A 22,859-nucleotide genomic window follows, 5' to 3' on the forward strand; every position below is an offset into this window, starting at 1 on the left:
TGGTTAGTAAGGCTGATTTTCTTGAATGTTTTTTTGTTTGTATTTTTAGGGGATATATACCCAGTGGTCCTCAGGGGATTATGCAGTGCCAGTGATCTAACATGTAAAACATTCCAGATCTTTGAGCTCTCTCCCGACCCCTTGAGTATCTTAATATACAGGATGGGATAAGAGATATTTACAAGTTTGGATTCTCATGTTATTGTCCTGTCTAAAATATATCCTTTTGCGGAGGGAGCGGTGTTTGACCTACAACAGGGATCATTTCTAATGGTGCTTGAGGGACCATGTGCAGTGCCAGGGATTGACCCTGGGTCATTCATATGAAGGAAAAGTACCTTAACTCCTTACTGTCTCTGCCTCTTAAATATATCTTTTGTATAGTAGCCATTTCACTTCACCAATGGAAAAGAAAACTAACATTTCCCAATGTCAAACTACATGCTTAACAGAGAAGATTTTACGTAATAGATTTTTTTAAATTAAATATGAACTGTTTATTCAATCCCCGGCACCACATGGTTCCCTCAGCAATGTTGGGACCCTGAACACCACTGAGTTTGGACCAAAACAAAAAATGTGAACTGTTTATATTGGTTGAATTCAGTACATACCAGTAGTTTATGTCCTGTGGTATGCATAATTGGTCATTTGATTCCCTTAACCACTGAGTTGTGTGCAGAATCCTCATTGTTGTAAACAAGAAACCCAAACACAGAAATTCACATTATTAATGTAATCCTCAAATCTCTCTCCTAAAGTAGGAAAAAACTGACAGGTTATAAATATGAACTCATAAGGACTGCTCCTTATTTAATTCCTTAATCCCTTACTCTGTTTTGACTTAATTATTGGAATTGATCATTTCTGGAGATAACATATCAATTAGTTCAGCACCATTAGACTGTACGTTCCATGAAGGTAAGATCTGTAAAGGCTACCTTTTACTGTGTAACAGATTACCCCAAAATTCAGTGCCTAAAAGAGCAAACTTCCATTATCTTGCAGTTTTTATGAGTCAAGAATTCAGTAGCAGGGGGCAGAGCAACAGTATAGTGGGGAGAGCATTTGCCTTGCATGCGGCCAACCCGGGTTCGATCCCTAGCATCTCACATGGTCCCCTGAGCACTGCCAGGAGTCATTCCCGAGTGCAAGGACAGGAGTAACCCCTGAAATAGCTGGGTGTAACCCCAAAAAAGCCAAAAAAAATTCAGTAGCAGCTTAACTGTGTTTTCTGCTTAGATTCTTTCAGGTGGTTATAGAACAATTGTCAGCTAGGGCTGCGTTCATCTAAAGACTTGAATAGAGAGGGGACATCTGTTTCAAAGATCACTGATGTGACTATTTGTAGGACATCTCAGTTCCTCTGGGACTGTTGGCAGAGTTCTTAGTTTCTCTTCATGTGGGTCTCTTTCTTCCTGACATGGCTCTTCCTGCATGATGCAAGAAAGAACAAGGACTGATATATAAAGGGAGTTTTATAGCAAAGCGTTAAAAATGATGTGTATTGGGACCTGAGCAAGTAGGACAGTGGGTAGGGTATCTGCCTTGCACATGGCCAATCCTGGTTTGATCCCCAGTACCCCATATGGTTCCCTGAGCATTGCCATGAGAGATCCTTGAGTGCAGAGTCAAGAGTAACCCCTGGGCACTGCTAGTTGTGGCCCCAAAACAAACAAAAACAAATGACATGTCCACTACTTCTGTATTCGTAGTACAGGACAACCATGACGCATTATGGGAAGAGATACACAAACGTGTAACTAGTGTTGGCTTTCATTGAGGACATTGCGGGCCATATTGGAGGCTGCCTAGCATAAGCATTTTCTCTATGTGTTATTATATTCCCAGTAACAGGAAAGTACCTTGTAGGAAATGAAAGTAAATAGAAACACTTGGGATTCATTAAAGCAAAAGGATTTTATTCAGTAAAAGGGGAAGAAACAGGCTACTAAATGGAGAAAGATATTTGTATGACATGCATATATCTTCCACCATTCAGTAGGCTGTTTAGATATAAAGTGTTTATATCCAAGATCCACATGAACTCATAAAATTTACCAACAAAAAAAACCAATAAAAATGGACATAATAATTTGAATAGACACAACTCCAAAGAGCACATATAGATTGCATGAAGGTATATGAAAAGGTTCTCATCAGGAAATGCAAATTAAGACCAAAATGAGACACTGTACCCATGAGATCACTTACATGAACAGCAGTAATAGGGGCTGGAATGATAGTATAGCAGGTACGGCTCTTGCCATGCATGCATCAAACCCAGGTTCTTGCCCTAATGCCCCATATCGTCCCCTGAGCAGTTCCAGGAATGATTCCTGAGCACAGAGCCAGGAGTAAGCCCTGATATAGCTGGACGTTGCCCCCAAACCAACAAACAGCAATAAGGCCAGAGAGAATATTCAAAGGACTGGAGTGCATGCTTTGCATCAGAGTTTGATTCCTAGCATGACATGGTCCCCTTAGCACTATTCTAGGAATAGTGCCTGAACACTGCTAGGTATGGCCCCCAAACCAAAAAAACACAAAAGCACCAATAACAAACGTTGGAGAGTTTGGTGAGAAAGGAACTCATAGCTACATTCTGTTGATGGGAATGTAAATTGGTACAATAGTACTAGAAAACACTGTGAGGCTTCTTGAACAGCCCCGCTTTTTGACATTTGTTTCAGCAGCCCCACTTTTTGATATTTGTCTGAAGAATAAGAACAATAACACAAAGTTATATACACCCTGATGTTTATTGAAGCATTAATTACAGTTGATAAATAACGCGACATCTTATTATCTCATTCTTACTTTCGAAAACCTGGCAGGCTACAGAATGTAACCTGTCCACACGGCAGAGACTGGCAAACTCCCCATTGTGTTCCCAATATGCCAAACACCAGTAACAATGATAGGTCTCATTCTCCTAACCCTGAAAGAGCCTTGAATATGGCACTTTTTAAAATCTCAGGGCTAGGGCGATGGAGACGTTACTGGTGCCTGCTCGAGGCAATCAACGAACAACAGGATGATCGTGATTGTGAATTACAGTTGATAAAATGGAAGTGTCTATTGATAAATGATTCTCTAGAGATGATGTGGTACAGGGGCCAGGAGATAATGTGGAGGGGAAGAGCATATATCTGATATTCAAAAAAGCATATGTCTGATATTCGAAAAGCCCCAATTTGATCCCCTGAATCACATGGCCCCCTAAGCTCTGCCTGTGTGACCCTGGTCATTCCCAGTTTTACCAGGCAGAGTGGTGAACTGTGAGGCGCTCACCACTGGACTGAGTATTGCTGGGAGTGCTGCCACCCCAGGCAAAGGTAACATGATACATTTACACAATGAAAGAAGGAATTTTTTTACTTGCAACAAAATGGAAAGAGGGGGCCGAAACGATAGTACAGCAGGGAGGGTGTTTGCCTTGCATGCAGCTGACCCATTTCAATCCCTGGCATCCCATATGGTCCCCCAAGCACTGCCAGGAGTAATTCCTGAGTGCCGAGCCAGTAGTAACCCCTGAGCATCACTGGGTGTGACCCCCAAAATAAAAAACTAAATTAAAAAATGGAAAGAATTATGTGAAGAGATCACTTAATCACTTAATCACTTAACTTCCCGTTAGTCGTCGATTTGCTCGAGCGGGCGCCAGTAACGTCTCCATTTGTCCCTGTCGCGTGCTAGTGTAGCCCAATGGCATCTGTTCGCTCCGGGAACATGAAGGGCCTCAAACCGATCGTTCATGATCTTGACGAAGAAGTCTGACCATCTGGTAGGTGGGCGGCCACGCAGTCTTTTGACATCCCGTGGAATCCAGTCGGTAACAGCTCTAGTCCAGCGGTCATCTTTAAATCTCATTACGTGACCAGCCCATCTGATTTTCGACACCTTGGCAAATGAGACAGCGTCCCTGATTCTTGATCATCGACGGATGTCAGAACTCCGGATTCTTTCTCTCATTTGAGTGAAACGTGATATTCCAAGCATAACTCTTTCTATTCTTCTTTGGGAGACCTGAATAGCGTTCTGATCTTGTTTGCGTAGGGCCCAGGTCTCTGAGGCATATGTTAATGCAGGAAGAACAGTGGAATCAAAGAGATGTGCCCGGAGCCAGAGGTTCTTCGTCCTCTTAGCTATTTCTTCGACGTTCTTGAAGGCGTTCCAAGCCGCTCTCTTCCTCCTGCGCAGCTCGGGTGCCAGGTCATTTGTCATATTGACCTCTCGACCTAGGTACACATAGCTGTTGCATTCGGAGATGGTCGTTCCGTTGAGAGCGAATGGGGCGTCAGGAACGAGGCTGTTTCTCATAAACATTGTCTTTGTAAGATTCAGCTGTAGTCCTACCTTTCCACACTCATGGTCAAAGTTGGCCAGCATTTGTGCCGCTTGGCTGATGTTTGGTGTTATTAAAACGATGTCATCAGCAAAGCGGAGGTGGTGTAGTTGCCGACCATCTATCTTCACTCCCATTCCTTCCCATTCCAGTCGTCGCATGACGTTCTCGAGGGTGGCACTGAAGAGTTTCGGTGAAATGGTATCACCTTGCCGCACCCCTCTCTTGACATCAACGATCACTTCTTTGTAGAATGGTGAGATCCTGGTAGTGAATCCGCAATAGAGCTCACGGAGGATCCTGATGTATTGGGCTTGAATGCCCTGATTGGCTAGGGCTTCAATGACCGCTTCCGTCTCAACAGAATCAAAGGCCTTCTTTAAATCAATGAACGTTAAACAGAGCAGCATCTTGAACTCCCGAGAAACCTCAATGAGTTTGGTTATCGTGTGGATATGGTCGACAGTGCTGAATCCTTTGTGGAACCCGGCTCGCTCGCATGGTTGTCCTTCATCTAGTGTTCTGCCAATCCTATTTAGGATGACTCGAGTGAACAACTTGTAGATGACAGACAATAGGCAGATCGGGCGATAGTTGCCAATGTCATGGATGTCTCCCTTCTTGAACAGTAGCACGGTCCTGCTGGTTTTCCATTGGGACGGAACCTTGCATTCAGACAGGTAGCGAGTGAAGAGCCGAGCCAGTGTATTGATGAGTACTGACGGCAGGTTCTTCAGGTGTTCAGGTCTGACCTTGTCTGGGCCGGGTGCTGTTTGTTTCTTTACTGACGAATTGGTGTGTCGGATTTCGGAAGGGAGAACGTGGGGAACAACATATCCATCCTGTGGAATTTGGTATGTCGGCAAATGGACATGGCTATCGAAGAGATTTGAGTAGAAGTCATGGATAATCTTCTCCATTGCCGTTCTGGGGGATGTGTTCGATCCATCAGGACGTCGGAGGGCAGTCATCTTGGTCTTGTAGTTGGCAAAGGACAGGCGGGCGTTACAAATACTTTTCCCGGCTTCTGCCGCATCTACCAGTACTTCTGCTCTTCTCTCTTTGAGGTCTTCCTTGATCGCATCTCTGCACTGCTTTGCGAGCTCGGACGTTAGCTTGAGGTTGCCTGAGGCATGCGCCAAACCACGCTGGCGAATTAGCTCAAGAGTTTTCAAAGATAGGCGATTTTTTGTGGCTATCTCTCTCTTGGCGTTCCTCGCACATTCATGGAGGTGCTGAACCAGTCGATCGTATTCCTCGTCAATGTTGTCAACAATGGCATCTTCCCATGTTGCCGCAATAGTACCAAAGAGTTCCCAGTTGGTGGTCATTCTGGGAGTTCTCTTTTTGAACTTTGCAGCCCTTTCTCCCTGCTCTGTGAAGTAGAATTTTGCACGAAGGAGACGATGGTTCGAGCCCGTTCGAAATTTTGGGACAACAGCGACATCAGCCAGGCAAAACCGTCGATTGAATATGATGTGGTCTATTTCGTTGTGGAATCGTCCACCAGGAGACTCCCATGTCCATCGTTTAGATTCTGCCTTCTGGAACTGTGAGTTACCATGAATGGTCTTGGTCGACATGATGAACTCAGACAGTCTCTCACCCTGTTCGTTCCATTCTAGGCCATGGGTCCCGATGTGAAGTTCTTCAGCTGATCTTCTTGGTCCTATCTTGGCATTAAAATCACCCACAATGATCTTGTAGAAGGTGTGGTCTTCTTTATAGAACTTCTCTAGCTCCATGTAGAACTTCTCGATTTTTCCTTCATCATAATGAGATGTTGGTGCGTAGACAACGAAGATAGAAACTGCAGGCAGTGAGCCACATCTATTCAAATGTAAACGTCCGATTCGGGTTGTTAGGCATTCGAATGAATCAATGCTCTTGGCCAAGTTTGTGTTGACAAGGACACCGACACCTCCAACACCTCTTTTATCGCATGTTCCGAGGAACAATTCTTCTCCAGTGTCGAAAATGGCATGGTGAGATTCGTGCCTTCTTGTCTCGGTCAGACCAATGATGTCGTACTTGATCATTCGCGCTTGTATCATCAGGTCCTCAATGGATGCATCTGATGCTAGCGTACGTGCATTGAAAGTACAGACGATCATTTTTTTCTTCCTTCGTTGTGGCAGCCTAGGTCGGCCTTGAGATGTGAAGAGAAGTAAGAAGAAATAAGGCAAATATTAGAAGATGATCTCACCAATGTCTGCAATATAAGGTTATATGACCAATGGGCAAAGTAAAATATAAAACATAACCAGATAAGTTTTGGTAGTTTTTTAAAAAACAGCTGCTTTTTGCAAGGTGTTTATTCATAAGTCTTAGCATGACTTGATGATTGTGGTCTCAGACTCATTTTATTCTGGTTTCGAGAACAAATTCAGCAGTGCTCAGGGACAACTACTGGCATTGCTCAGGGGACCATGTGGGTGCCTGGGATCCAACATGGACCTCCAGTATGCAAAGTATGCATTCAGGGGCTGGAGCGATAGTACAGAAGTTAGGGTGTTTGCCTTGCACCTGGCCGACCCGGGTTCAATTCCCAGCATCCCATATGGTCCCCCCAACACTGCCAGGAGTAATTCCTGAGTGCAGAGCCAGGAGTAACCCCTGAGCATCGCTGGGTGTGACCCCAAAAGCAAAAAAAAGTATGCATTCAGACTATTGAGCTATTTTCCCAATCCCTTGAAACCAAATTTTTTTTAATGTAGTAGTACTGCTATTTATTCGGCCACTGATTAGCTGATTGAATTGGGCATGAACTCCACCTTACTTTTTTTCATTTTTTATAATTTTATTTATTGAATCACCGTGAAAGCAGTTACAAAGCTTTTGGGTCTAAGTCTCGGTCATAGAATGAAACACCTGTACCTTCACCAGTGCCCATTCTCCACCACCAAAAACCCCAGTATACCCCCATCACAAACCCTCCCCCTACCCGTGGGGCAGATGATATCCACATTACTCTCTCTCTACTTTGATCACATTCAATATTTTGACACCAGACCCACCATTTTTATTTGAGATTTTACCCCAACACTCAGATCTGCTGAAAAGGCAACAGTAGACAATTTGTGTTCTATTGCTGGCTATGAATAACATATGATGTCGCGTGGCTGCAGTAGGGCCATGTGATTTTGAAATTCCGAAATTTTTACACTTAAATCTGGAGGGATTTCTGCCAAAAGCCACTGGGTTTTGAGATTTGCTCCTGAGTCTCTGGGATCATGGCCATTGAGTAGATTGATCAGGAGCCAGAGAGGCCATTCGTGGGCGATGACTTGGGGTCTCGTTGGGACGGGGAAACCAGGACCGGCTCCACCTCCATCCTGTGAGGCCCAACAAGTTTCCTCACTGCGGGCCCAGACCTGACTGTTCAATGGCCCCTGGAGGATGATGATCACCGAGCCGTCAAGGGGGAGCAGGTGAAGGGACAACACCCTTTCCCCCCTGTGGTGGCCTGGTGACAGTAACCTACTGCAGGGTCCGGACGCGTTTCTTCCAAAAGCCGCTGGGGTTTGAGATTTGTTTCTGAGTCTCTGAGATCATGGCCGTTAAGCAGCTTGATCAGGAGCCAGAGAGGCCATTCGTGAGCGATGACTTGGGGTCTCGTTGGGGTGGGGAGGACAGAACTGGCTCCACCCCCATCCCGTGAGGCCCTGCATGTCTCATCACTGGGGGCCCAAACCTGACTGTCCAGTAGCCTCTGAAGGATGGTGGCCACTGGGCCGCCCGGGGGAACAGGCCAAGGCATGAAACCTATTCCCACCTGGGTTGGCCCAGCATCCGTAACCTACTGCAGGAACCGGACACATTTCTGCCAAAAGCCGCTGGGTTTCTAGATTTGTTTCTGAGTCTCTGGGATCATGGCCATTAAGCAGTTCAATCAGGAACCAGAGAAACCATGCCTCCAATTATATAGCTGAGCTGGAGGTGGTTTGTGGGTGTGTTTCCCACATACCTAACTTTTGGCCATTTACTTTCTTGGTAAACTTTGCCCCAAGTTTTTGGGGTCTGGCCAAAGGCAAAGCAGCAATTTTGGGGTATCTGGAAGTCTGAAGGTGACATCAGGCTGCTGATGCACTCGCCTCACAGGTACAGATTGACCTGCTGGTGGCACCATGCCCCCTGAAACCAATTTTTTTAAAGTAAGTTTTTACTTTTTGTTCAGTCAACTTGAGATACACAGTTGCAAAGTTGTTTATGATTTGGTTTCAGTCATTCAATGTTCGAATACCCATCTTTGCATCAGTGGACATTTCCCACCAACAATATCCTCAGTCTCCCTCTCGCCACTGATTGCCCTCAACCCTCCCCCCTGGCTTGCCTTCATTGAAGGCACTTCTCTTTCTCTCTTCCTCTCTCTCTCTCTCTGTCTCTCTCTCTTTTTCCTTTTGGGCATTATGACTTCCAATATACAGGTAGGCCTTTTGGCTAATATCAAGTGAGGAAACAATTATTTTTAATGTATCTTGCACATGGGCTGGAGCGATAGCACAGCCAGTAAGGCATTTGCCTTGCATGTGGCCAACCCGGGCAACCCATGTTCGATTCCTCCACTCTTCTCGGAGAGCCCGGCATGCTACCAAGAGTATCTTGCCCTCACGGCAAAGCCTGGAAGCTACCTGTGACATATTCGATATGCCAAACACAGTAACAACAAGTCTTGCAATGGAGACGTTACTGGGCCCGCTTGAGAGGACAGTGCTACAGTGCTACAGTATCTTGCACATACTACACGCTTTGTAAATGTTAAAGGACGAATGGATGGACTTAGACTAAATATGCCTTAAAATGTATGCATTTAGAAAAAAAATTATTCATGGAGCCCTATGTTGCTGTGGGGCATGGAAGATACATACTAAGGGGCTAGAGCGATAGTACAGTGGGTAGGGTGTTTGCCTTGCATGCAGCTAATCTGGGTTCGATCCCTGCATCCCATATGTTCCCCCAAGCACCACCAAGAGTAATTTCTTAGTGCAAAGCCAGGAGTCACCTCTGAGCATCACTGTGTGACCCAAAAAAAGAAAAAAGGGATACATACTAAAGCAAAAGTAATTGTCAGGCATAAAAAAGAAAGGGGAGCTTACTGTTTTTATTTTATCTTTCAGATGTGGAAACATGAGGGATTTTTTGCTCTCTATAAAGGATTTTGGCCAAACTGGCTTCGACTTGGACCCTGGAACATCATTGTATCCTTTGAGAACACAAGAATAAAAGCAAGTGTTTCAGGCTTCCAGTAATGGTAGAGTATGGGAAGGAAATTTTAATTACTGAAACTTTTAGGCAAATGAGAAATGTAAGTATTGCAATGGTATTCTTGAGGATGGGACCGAATCAAAAGGTTCCCAAACTTAGCTGACTTATTGATCCCTTTTCAGAAAAGAGAAACTACTTAGCATTCCCCTGAATATCAGCCTTCTTTAAAGAGACAGAAAATGTTCCTTAGTTGTACCTAATGCTTCTACCACCTTCCTGAATCTTTCCAGAACCTCCAGGTGGGAGCAATATTGACTCCTTTGGAAAATACTGAACTAAATAGAGAAACTATTTCAGCTAGAGTTTAGTTCTGTGTGTCTCAAAGTTGGCAAGACTGCATGTCAATGCAGAGTAAAGGGGGTAGAAAGCAAGCAAGCCAGTGTCTCTCTTCTTGTCCTGCTTAAACAAAACAACAACAGCCAATATAGCCAGTTTAGAAAGGGACTATGAAATTTTTGGAAATGCCCAGAGGAAAATCTCTGCAGAAATAGTCCTTATTTCCTACCCATAACTATGGAACCAAGATAACTAGAAAATAAGACAAAATTACTCATTGAGTAGAGAAATCCATAGCCAGGTTAAGGCTCTTTCCACTGGAGTGAATGCTTCTCCTGTCTTTGAGTGTCTCTTATGTAGAGTCATAAAATGGATAATGTTTGTGATGTACATATAGTTATGAACACTGCAGGGTTGAAAAGTAATACACTACCTTGGACCCGAGCAATAATGGTACAGTGTGTAGGGTGTATGCCTTGCACACAACTGACCCAGGTTCGATCTCTGGCATCCCATATGGTCCCCCCGAGCCCTGCCAGGAGTGACCCCTGAGCACATAGCCAGGAGTAAGTCCTAAGCTTACTCAGGGTGACCCAAAAAACAAAAGGAAGAAAAAAGTAATTCCCTACCCTTGTGGAACCTAGAGTCTGAGAAAATTCCTCTCTTTCCTCAGATTGCTATGATAATCTAATATCTCTAACAAGGATTCTAGCACTGAATTATGTATGGTTATTGATGTTCTTGGTATATGTGCATGTGTTCTGTTTGCCCCTGAGAGTGTGGTCTAGCCTATAATTAGTTTATGTTACTATGTGCCAAAAATCATAATGCTCATATAGTGGGGACTCAGTGCATGCTTGATTTGCCAGATATTTTATTAATTTTTTTTGACATTTTGTTAAAGCACCATGATTTACAAAGTTATTCATAGTTGAGTTTTAGACATACAATATTTCAGCACTGATCCCACCACCAGTGCCAACCTCCCTCCACCAATATTCCCAGGTTCCCACTCCTAACCCCCTCCCCGCCAGCCTGACAGCTTGACAGCTTAAATTTGGTGGTTAAAGTTTAGGTCTCACAATTTCACGGCTGTTGACTGTGGTTTGGATATTTAGATCGATTGTTTAGTAAGAGAAGCTTACAAGCAAGTGCAGCTTAAGACTAGCATATAACAAGCACCTCATTTTAAGAGAATGTAATATACAATTTTGGAACGGGGTTTGGCTTTCAGTATCAACTGGGTGATCTTCCATGACTTACTCTTCAGTTTTTTATCACATACGAACAGCTCAAGAGGCTTCAAATCTAAGGACAAAAGTTCATGTGAGCCAAGCCCTCTGACCTTTCTACTCATCTCTCCCCCCTCCCTTTCCGTCTTCTATTGTATTTTGACAAACTTGTAAGTGTTTACAAAACCACCAGTTTCCCAGTGACCTCCTGATGGAAAAATACTAGGATGGTTCTAAATTGTGTTTGTGTTACCATGTTAACTTTTCCCTGCGAAAAACTGTTAACATTGAGACTCTGGCCACAGATTGGTATCTTCTGTGAAGATGGATACTGATGGGTGACATTAAAAATGGCCTTCTCTTGAAATGTGGGTTAAATGTAGTTGGTTAGCCCCAAACTTGGGCCCTAGTAGAAGGCATAGGCCAGGGCAGTTATTGCTATGTATGTTACCAACTTCGGTTTTCATTAAAGTATTTATTGTCAGTATAACTTCGCTTTTGTCTTTATTCATTCCTTTCTCTTATGACACCTCTTTTTGGGATGGGGCATGGGCATTTGTGCCTTACTCAGTGAAATGCTCAGTGGCTATTTCTGGTTTTGTGCTCAGGGTCACTCCCTGTGGTGCTCAGAGATTGGTGCCGGAGATTGACGATCAAACTGGGGTCAACCACATTCAAGGCAATTGCCATAATCCTTGTACCCTTCTGGCTTATCTTTGCGAACTTTTTTTCTTCGTTTTGGGGCCACAGCAAATGATGCCTAGGGTTCACTTCTGGCTCTGCACTCAGGAATTACTCCTAATGGTACTCAGGGGACCATATGGGATGCCACGGATCGAACCAAGGTCAACCATGGGCAAGGCAAGTGTCCTACCTGCTGTACTATTTCTCTAGCCCCACAGTTGCCAACTCTTTTTAAGTTACCTTCTTTGGTTACCATTAAAGAGAAAGTGACTATGAAACTGAGTCTGGATTTTTTGGGGGGTCACACCTGGCGATGCCCAGGGGTTACTCCTGGCTCTGCACTCAGGAATTATTCCTGCCAGTGCTCAGGGAACCATATGGGATGCTGGGAATTGAACCCGGGTTGGCCACGTGCAAAGCAAATGCCCTACCTGCTGTGCTATCGCTCCAGACCCTGAGTCTGGATTTTTAAAGCACATTTATGGGAATAGACAATGCACATTTTACTTTCCCACTGTGATTTGTTATCATCATACCACCTAACTTGTAAACAGCAGACATGTATTACTTTACTGTATGTTTACTTGGTTTTTTATTTTGTTCACACCTGAAAGTACTCAGAGCTTACTCTTAGCACTGCATTCAGGGATCATTTCTGACAGAGCTTGGGGGGATGCCAGCAATCAAACTGAGGTCAGCTGTGTGCAAGGTGAGTGCCCTAAGGCAAGTGTTTCTTGTCTAAACATGAATAACATTTAAACATGAATAAGCAAATTTTTCCGAACTCTTCTGTTCATAAAATGCTAAAAGACACCCCCCTGCCCCCCTCCATATAGCACAGCAGGTAGGGCCCACCAGGAGTGACCTACTGGACTACTGGGCATGCCCCCGCCCCCCAAAAAAGGAACTTAAAATAGAACCCTGTGGCCAAGGTTCTAACCATCTTAAGCAGGACTGGCTATTTTCTTGTACTAGATAGAACAGTGGCCAGTATAATGTAGACACTCAAATATTTGAGGTATGATCAGTTCTTCCTTTTATCCATTTATTCATTTGATCAATACACTGTTATATCCTCGAAACTGAGAATACAAACGTAAGACATAGTCTTTCTTGGGTTAGGGAGCTAATAAGGGATTCATGTATTTGCTTTATGTGCAGCCAGCCTCTGTTTAATCCTCAGCACTGCATGTGAGCCCTCAAACACTGTCAGGAGTGACCCCTGAGCACAGAACCAGGAGTAGCCTCATCACCTCAGGTTGTGGCTAAAACAAAAGAACAATCGTCTTGGTTTTCAACTCGTGTTGTTGTGGAAGAAATACACATGCAAGTAGATCATTGCAATACATACCTAGTGCCATGTAAGAGAGAAAGTACTGTAGAAGCACAGAGGAGGGACAGACAATGCTTAGGGATTGATCATAGACCTCATAGCAGTGGTGACATTTGTACTGAAAAGCAGATGATGTTATGTAGATAAGGAAAGACATTCTTGACAAGGAACTGGGGGAAACTCAAGTATGGTTGAAACGTAGGGCAGTGGTTTTCAAGTAACAGCTGAGACAAAATGACCTGCAGATCTTGTGAAAATATGTATTTTATATTTCATCATCTGATATAACTATTGTGAGTAAAGGTATTAGTTTTGTCAAAAGCATTTGATACATAAATTAAAGCTTGAGAACATGATAGTGTAGCGTAGAAAGGAAGAGAAATAGAATAGTTTTGCCTACTGGATCAATTAATGAAGGGTCTTACTTATCCTAAGATTTTGGCTTTTATCTTAGGGGGAAGGGGCAAGCAAAAAAGTTCAAAATAGGAAAATAACGTAAACAGCCTTTAATTTTTGTATATTTATGTTTGGAGGCCCATATGATCTTATTTGGGGCCTACTCCCAGCTCTGCTGAGGGCTTGCTCCTGGCGGCTCAGGGGAGAATATATGGAACCAGGGATTAGACCCAGGCCTCCCACATGCAAAGCATGCACTTGGCCTATTGAGCTATCAATCCAGCCCCCAGCCTTTATTGCTAAGAAGATAACCTGGTTTGGAGAGGAGCCTGAGCGGAACAGCTCGAAAGGGTTACAACCACTGAACTCTCTTCCCCTTTATGTACAGGTAGACAAAGTAAGGTCCAGAAAAACTAAGAAAATTTATCCCAAGCCACATCTATGTGGTGGCAGATTAGAGTCTAGAACAGAACCAGATTTCTTCCATCTTAATCTACCACCCCACAGTGTATTCCTATCGATTTGAAATTCTGCCTTTAAAAAATTAATTTTAGGGCAAATGGAAGGAAAGTATAGGAAGTCAAGTGTTTGCCTTGCATGTGGCTGGCCCTGGTTCAACTCCCCTGTACCACATAATGGTCCCTGAGCACTGCCAGGGATTACTCCTAGGTACCGTTAGATTTGACCTCCAAACCAAAATAATAATAATTTTAATGAACTTAATTTTTAGCAACATGGTAGATTATAGCAAAATTGTACAGCAAGTAGAGAGTTTCCATTTTCCCTTTACCCCCATGTGTGCACACCTTACCCTATCAAAACTCTTCCATCAGAGTGACTCATATAAAACAATCAACAAATATACAAAAGGATATTATCTCCCCAATCCATCTTTACACTAGGATTTACTTGGTGTTCTGACAAATGTTTCATGACTCATATGTACCATGATAGTATCATACAGAATAGTTTGTCCTAAAAATGATCCATACTCTGTATTTCCCTCTTCTCTAATCCTTGCAATCCATTGATCTTTTACCATCTCTGGATTTGCTTTTTCCTAAATTTTATATACTTGAAATTATATAGTATATATGCTTTTCATATTGGCTTCTTTCACTTAGTAACACACTGTTAAAGACACATTCCTCTGTGTCTTTATAGCTCATTTCTTGTTTTGTTTTTAAGTACCACAGTATATTTATCCATGCATCTAATGAAGGGTGTCTGGTTTGCTTCCAAATAAGCACTCATGTATGGGTTTCTGCATGGTTGTTAATTTTCAGCTTATTTGAGTAAATAACAAAGAGTGCAATTGCCAGGTGGTCTGGCAAATCAGATTAGTTTTGTAAGAAATGCTGACTGTTCTCCAAAGTGACTTCAATTATGCCCTCCTACCAAAATGAATGAAGAGCCCCTTGCCAGCTTTTGGTGTTGCCACTGTTTTGGAATTTGGCTATTCTAATCTGTGCATAGTGATATCTTATTGTTTGTATTTTCATAACTGCCACAATAGTTATACATACTAAATCTCAAATTGATGGGACAAAGGTAAGCCATTTTCCCCAGTGGCTGAAAGAGTTTCTTGAAATATGAAAGGATATTTGCACATTTCTGTTCATAGCAACATTATTCACAATAGCCAGTACTCAGCCTAAATGCTCATTCACATATAACTGAATACATACATATATACTCAATGGAATAATATTCTGCCATTAAAAAAAGATGAAACTGTGCCTTTTTTTTAAAAGAAAAGTGGATGGACCTTGAAGTGATATACTTAGTGATATACCAGGAAGTGAAAGACAACTGGATGATTTCACTCGTAGAATATGAGTCACTAAAGTAAATGAAGTGGGGCCTGGGATGATAGCACAGTGGGTAGGGTATTTCCCTTGCATGAGGCAGACCTGGGTTTGATTTCCAGCATCCTATGTGGTCCTCTGAGCACCGCCAGGAATAATTCCTGAGTGCAGAGCCAGAGTAATCCCTGTGCGTGACCCAAAAAGGAAAAAAAAAGAGTAAATTAAGTGGCAAGAAACAACAAAGCTAACAGTGAAAGCTGGTGTTTATCAAAGGGAAAAGGGGATTGGAGATGGAAGAAGTGAGGGGAGGGGTCTTTTTTTTTTTTTGCTTTTTGGGTCACCCCTGGCGATGCACAGGGGTTACTCCTGGCTCTGTACTCAGGAGTTACTCCTGGCGGTGCTCAGGGGACCATATGGGATGCTGGGAATCGAACCCAGGTCAGCCGCATGCAAGGCAAATGCCCTACCTGCTGTGCTATCTCTCCAGCCCCGAGGGGTCTTTTCTTTAGTGAGATGCATAGCAACTTTGGTCGTGGGAGTAGTAACAATTATACACATAGGAATGTAAAGTTGAACCAGAGAGAGAACTCAACAGGTTTGATCCCAGTACCACATGGGCCCCTGAGCACCACCAAGGAGCAATTGCCTAGTACTCCCAAGTGAGACCTTAAAATAAAACACAAGAAAGTGGTGCAAAGCTAAATCTCAAAAATGTATGGAGCTGGAGAGATGGTACAGTGAGTCAGGTGCTTGCCTTGCATGTATCAGATCCAGGTTTGATCCCTGGCACCCCATATGGTCCTCTGAGCACCTCCAGGAGTGGTCTCTGAATGCAGAAACAGGAATAAACCCTGAACACCACCAGATGTGGCCCTAAAGCCAAAAATATAAATAAACTCCAGAAATTGAATAGTTTTCTAAACCATTTGTAAGTCAATGAAAAAAAGGGAGAATTGGAAAAAAATTACAGGGATAAGTCTTGTTTATCATACACTGATCCATGGCACTGCATTAGGTCCCCTGAGAACCACAGGAGGAAGCTCTGAGTACTGCTGGGTGTCCCCCCCAAAAAAAGTTTCTTGAAGGGTTTATAAACATTGTGAAGTGGGTACCAGCTTAAATCTTAGGCCTTTTGAGAAACCTTTTGTTGAATTCCTCTCCAATAAATATATATGTATTTTATTAGATTTAATATTTTATCTCCAGCCAACTTGTGACTCTATAAAAATTAGAATTCTGCGGCTGGAGAGATAATACAGGGGTTAAAGTGCTTCTCTTGCATGTGACCAGTCTGTTGGTTCTCCTACACTGCATATGGTCCCTGGAGCACTTTTAGGAGTGATTCCTGAGCCTATAGGATGTGGCCCCAAAATAAAAACAACAAAAGTTCTATTTTTACTCACTCCTCTGTTCTCAGTGACCAGAAAGGCTATCTCTACACTCAATAAATAATTGTTAAATCATTAAGTAATTTTATCTATGTCCAAAGGATCTGGTAACATATATAGCAGAGGAACCTGGGAGATGATTAAAAATGTGATATCAGATGTTTTGCATGTGGGAGCACTAGGTTTGTTCTCCAGCACCACATGGTCTCTTGAGCACTGCTGGGAGCAACCCAATAGTGTGCCCCCAAATATATATCAATAGTTCAACTAGTACTATGAATCTTGATGAAATCTAAAGTTTGACTTAATAGATAATGATGGGATGATAGATTCGACATATGATTATTAAATACAGTTGAGGGCTGGAAAGAGCACAGGAGTTAAAGTGTTTGCCTTGCATGTGACCTACCCCAGTTCCAGTCCCTGGCATTGCATTATGTTCTCTGAGCACTGGTAGGAGTGATCCCTGATCATAGAGCCAGGAGTTAACCCTGCATTAGGTGTGGCCAAAAAAACAAAAATCCAAAAATTAAAAGATAAGATATGAGCCTTATTTTTAAGGCTTAAAAATACTCCCCCCTTTCCTTTGTGGTGATTGTTGATGTGGTAATCCGGACTTGCATGCACTTCCACTGGCGGTGCCTGGACTCCTTGAATTATGCTGTGTGTACATGTGCCTTTAATCTTCTTGTTTTTGTTTTTTGGGTCACACTTAAACAGTCGGGTTACTTCCTGCACTAAGGAATTACTCCCAGTGGTGCTCAGGGGACCGTAAGGGATGCTGGGTATCAAATCCAGGTCCACCGTGCAGGGTAAATGCCCTACCCGCTGTACCACTCTGGCCCCACATCTTATCTTTTAAATTGATTATCCAACTTGTACCTGCCTCACAGACCTTATATGGACAGAAGCTATATAAAAATAAAATTCAAAACATAATGAGTAAGACATCCTCTCTCAGAGAGCCCAGCAAGCTACCGAGAGTATCTAGCCCACACGGCAAAGCCTGGCAAGCTACCCGTGATGTATTCAATATGCCAAACACAGTAACAACAAGTCTCACAATGGAGACGTTACTGGGCCTGCTTGAGCAAATCGATGAACAATGGGAGGACAATGCTACAGTGTGTAAGACATAGTATGCTAAATGGTACTGTGGGGGAAAAAGAAGAGCGATAGTACTGGGCGGGCTGGAGCGATAGCACAGCGGTAGGGCATTTGCCTTGTACGCAGCCAACATGGCCGACCCAAGTTCGATTCCTCTGCCCCTCTCGGAGAGCCTGGCAAGCTACCGAGAGTATCTTGCCCGCACGGCAGAGCCTGGCAAGCTACCCACGAGGTATTCGATATGCCAAACACAGTAACAAGAAAGTCTCCAATGGAGATGTTACTGGGCCCGCTTGAGCAAATCGATGAACAACGGGAGGACAGTGACAGTGACAGTGGGAAAAATTAGGAGGGGAGGGAGAATATTGAGGCAAAGTTACAAAATGAGGAAGTCACATTTCATTGATTAGGGGGTGAGAGAAGGAGATGATCTGGGATTTATTCAAATGCAATGGTCCAGATCTTCCAGAGACACATTATGTGACACATTAGGGACCTAAGGTGATCATTGAAGCCAGAAGTGACTGTATCCTGGATGAATGAGTGTACTGGCAGTGGAGGCTTTGAGAAGTGGCAGGTTTAGCCACTAGGTGGCATTATAGTCACAGGCATGGAGAAAACGACCTGTGGGGTTTTTTGGGTTTTTTTTTTTGGGTAACTTTTTAAAGTAGGGTTAAGAATTGTTTTCGAATATTAAGTTACAAGTGCATATTAGCGTTTTATTAGAAGTTCTAAGTACATATTAGACTAGTAAAAATGTGGAGGAGACCTAGAAGTGTGGAATTCAGTGATAACCTAAAAGTGCCTCATTCAGGGAAGATAGTGCTACAAGTTGTGCTATTCAGTGAGATCACAAAGGGCATATGAGTAGAGAAGCAGATACAGAACTGAGTCTGGGTAGTCCAACATAAACAGATAGGAGAGAGAACCAACTAGCTTGCACATCAGTGGGCTAGAATATAAGAGGTCACACGCTCCAGGAAATACTGCATCACACCCTTCCGGGAGCTTTGTTTCATAGTCTCTGGATCTTGGCCACTGATGAGATTACATGGCAGTGCGGGGAGGCAGTTTGTGGGTGTGACAGCCAAGCTACTGGAAAACGGGACCTGGGGGAGGAGGTCCAGTCCCGATCCGAGCAGGCTTGGAGGTCTCAGCCACAGGTCCTGCATACCTGGATACCTCTGCCTGTTCCTTCATGTGTGGTTTTCTGCTGTCAGGGTTCTGCTTGGGGCGGGGAGGGAAACTCAACCTGACCCTCTCTGAGGGGCCCCAGTGAAAGACAGCCTGGCCTTGGGGCATGAGATTCTGCGTTGAATGAAAAGTTTTGATTGAAAAATAACTTCTAGGGCTGGAGCACAGTGGGTAGAGTATTTGCATTGCACGTGGCTGACTCAGGTTCAATTCCCACCACTGTCAGGAGTAATTCCTGAGTGCATGAGCCTGGAGTAACCCTGTGCATCTCCAGGTGTGACTTAAAAAGCAAAAAAATTTCAAAAAACTTATAGGAAGGTTAGAGAGGTAGGTCAAAGGGCTGGCATATATGTAATCCATGGCGGAGGCCTGGGTTCAATCTCCAGTGCCACTTGGTCCTCTGAGCACCACCACAAGTGACCCCCTAGCACCAATGAGTGTGACCCTAAAACCAAATATATATCTATCTTCTATCTATATACTTATATACTATCTCTCTAGCCCCACTCTGGTATTACTGCAGCATTATCTGTAATAGCAAAAATATGGAATCTTTAGAAATATGTGTCAATAGATGATTGGATAAAGAAAACACAATATATTTATAACAGAATACTATTCAACTAATAAAAGCATGAAATCAGGCAAAGAGATGATACAGTAGGTAACACATTTGGCTTAAACACAGCTGACCCAGGTTTGATCCCTAGCACCTCATATTTTTCCTGGAGCCCACCAAGAATGATGCCTGAGTTCAGAGCCAGAAGTGAGTACCATTGGGTATGGCTCAAAATAAAGTGAGTAAACCAGAGAACATTAATAAAAATTACCTGAAGATAAGGGAAGGTGGGGAACAAAGTTGAGGGTATAAAAATATATATGATGGGTTTTATTTATATTTTTCAAATTCTGTTCTTGCCTCTGCTTTAGCCAGCAGTCTAGATCATGGGGGCGGATTCCTGAAAAAAGAACAACAAAGCATAAAACAATAGACAGTAGAAGAATGGCAAGAATGTGAAGAAATTGTAATTGGGCAGTTCCTCAAAAGCTAAATATAGAATTACTCTATGGCCCAATAATTCTGCTTCTGTTTATAGATCCCAATATAATATTAGGGAGGCCTTCCCAGTGGGAAGTACCAGGGCTATACCTGATGATGTTCTGAAGGCCTCTCAAGGGAATCAAACACTGAACCCTCTGCATGCCATCCACCCCAGCTCCTTGACCTATCTCCTTGGCACATAAAAATAATTAAAGGGGCTGGAGCGATAGTACAGCAGGTAGGGCGTTTGCCTTGCACTTGGCCAACCCAGGTTATTACCTCTGGCATCCCATGTGGTCCCCCAAGCACCGCCAAGAGTAATTTCTGAGTGCAGATCCAGGAGTAACCCCTGAGCATTTCTGGGTGTCACCCAAATGCACCCCCCCAAATTAAAAATTAAAAATGGTGACTCAAAGATCCCTATTTATTGAAATTAATTAAAGCATTATTCACATTAGTAAAAGACAGAAACAACTCAGAAGCGCATAAGTTAATGAATGGATGAACAAATTTTGATATAATCATACGGTCACGGTCCTCCCGTTGTTCATCGATTTGCTCGAGCGGGCCCAGTAACGTCTCCATCATGAGACTTGTTGTTACTGTGTTTGGCATATTGAATACGTCACGGGTAGCTTGCCAGGCTCTGCCGTGCCGGCGAGATACTCTCATGGAGCGATAGCACAGTGGTAGGACTTTTGCCTTGCATGCAGCCAACATGGCCGACCTGAGTTCGATTTCACCGCCCGTCTCGGAGAGCCCGGCAAGCTACCGAGAGGATCTCGCCCGCAAGGCAAAGCCTGGCAAGCTACCCGTGAGGTATTCGATATGCCAAGCACAGTAACAACAAGGTCTCACAAAGGAGACATTACTGGGCCCGCTCGAGAAAATCGATGAACAACTGGAGGACAGTGACAGTGACCTAAACAATAATAAATGGACATATATAAAATTTATAATCATACAATGAAATATTATTCAGCCATGATGAAGAACAAAGAGTTCTCAGATTGCTACAACATAGATCCATAATGACAAAATAAATTAGTGGTTATGTAGGACTGAGGAAAAATGGTACTGCTAGTGAGCATTATATTTCTTTTGGGGTGGTTATATATCATAAAATTTAATTATGGTTTTGGCTGAAAAACTATATAAATACACTATGAAGCATTGAATTGTATGCTTTAAATGGGTGATCTTTATGGTTTGTAAAGAATATTTTAATAAAGCTTTAAAGAAAAGGTTCGGTATATGGTAATATCTTAGGGTGGTGAGTGATGCATTACCATAAAGCTGTTTGGTAGCAAAATATGGATTAGTTCTTTGTAACTCCAGATAATCACATGGGTATTTTTGTTTGGATTAAATAAATACATCATGTTACTGGAAACAGTAAAAACAAACAATTGACATTTCTGATCAGGAGACTTCAGATTGAGGGATAAAAGCATGATTCCAATCTCTAAGATTTTATTTTAGGAAAACTTTTTGGTAGACTAGAACATAAGAGAATTCAGGTAATGTCTGACACTTGAGTGGTTTATATTGTGTCATACTATTCTAAGAGTATTTTTTAGAAGACTGCATTGTTCCAGCTGCGCTATGAGAGAGGTACAGATTTTATTCTTTAGGTGAGAAACTGAGGCACAGAAAGGTATGGCACATTTGCTTCAAGGAAGTGGTAGAACCAGGATTCTAACCTGACTATTTTAATATAATTTTAGCTTGGGAACTACACCAGACAGTGCTCAGGGATTACTCCTGACTCTATTCTTAGGTGTTACTCCTGGTGGGAGGGAGGCTCAGGAGACCATGTGGTGCCAGGGATCAAATCTGGATCAGCCATGTGCAATGCAAGTGTCTTACCGAATGTACTATTTCTTGGCCCCTAGCTCAGACAACTTATCCCCGGACAATTTGTTTTATGAACCCATGCTTATTATTGGTGTGTTTTAGGTGTACTGACTCAGCCTTGTGTAAGATCACTTAAGCTTTTGACAGGAGAACAGTAAAATATATTGATTACATTATTCCCCCTATCTTTATAACACTCTGGGAGAGAGACGATCAATGGTTGTTGTTGGTTAGTGTTTGCCACTTAACTAATATTGAATTTATATTATTTTCCTGGAGACCTTTGACAGCAAATATTTCATTTCCTCTTATTCTCCATTTCTACTGCTTTCCTCTCTTGTACGGCCTTCCTCACCCCCATGACCTTTTCATCACTACCCAAATCTTTCTTTTTCTAGTATAAGTGAGCACAGCTCAGCATACACACAAGAACTTGCTTATTTGTGTGTGTGTGTTTATGTTTTGGGGCCACACCCATTGGTACTCAGGGCTTACTCCTGGATCTGTGCTCAAGAATCACTCTTGGTGTGTGTGTGGTGCTGGCGATTGAACCAGGATTATCCACATGAAGGAAAATAGCTCACCCCCTGTACTATCTCTCCTGCCCTGTATATAATTTTTTTGTTTTTGTTTTTAGCCACACTCAGTGTTACTCAAGGATTACTCCTGGCTCTGGACTCAAGGATCACTCGTGGAGCTTGGCAGACTATATATGTTGCTGGAGATCGAACCAGTGTTGGCTGCATACAAGGCGAACTCCCCACCCTCAGTACTAACATTCTAGCCCATAAACCCTGGAATTTTTTATACAGATTCCACTACTTTGAAATGAATAATTTGAGCATGGGGCAAGACTTCTCATCCTCTTTCCAGTGCATAGACATATGTTGTTAGGCTTACAAACAAATTCATGGGAGGTGTGATTAACT

General features: G+C 43.0%; 1 protein-coding gene across 5 annotated transcripts in view; it reads left to right on the top strand.

The window, feature by feature from the left end:
• The window catches only part of SLC25A14 (solute carrier family 25 member 14), a 52,585-nt gene extending 40,974 nt beyond the window's left edge, over positions 1 to 11,611 (top strand). For all 5 annotated transcript variants that reach the window (XM_056107729.1, XM_056107730.1, XM_056107728.1 and 2 more), the window contains 2 exons: positions 9,466 to 9,546; positions 11,160 to 11,611. In XM_056107729.1, coding sequence (XP_055963704.1) covers positions 9,466 to 9,546; positions 11,160 to 11,201 — 123 coding nt within the window. In that variant the 3' untranslated portion in view covers positions 11,202 to 11,611. The remainder of the gene's footprint in view (positions 1 to 9,465; positions 9,547 to 11,159) is intronic.
• The last annotated feature ends 11,248 nt before the right edge of the window (positions 11,612 to 22,859 follow it).

Source organism: Sorex fumeus, unplaced genomic scaffold (assembly GCF_029834395.1).
Source record: "Sorex fumeus unplaced genomic scaffold, SorFum_2.1 ptg000171l, whole genome shotgun sequence".
Classification (NCBI taxonomy): Eukaryota; Metazoa; Chordata; class Mammalia; order Eulipotyphla; family Soricidae; genus Sorex; species Sorex fumeus.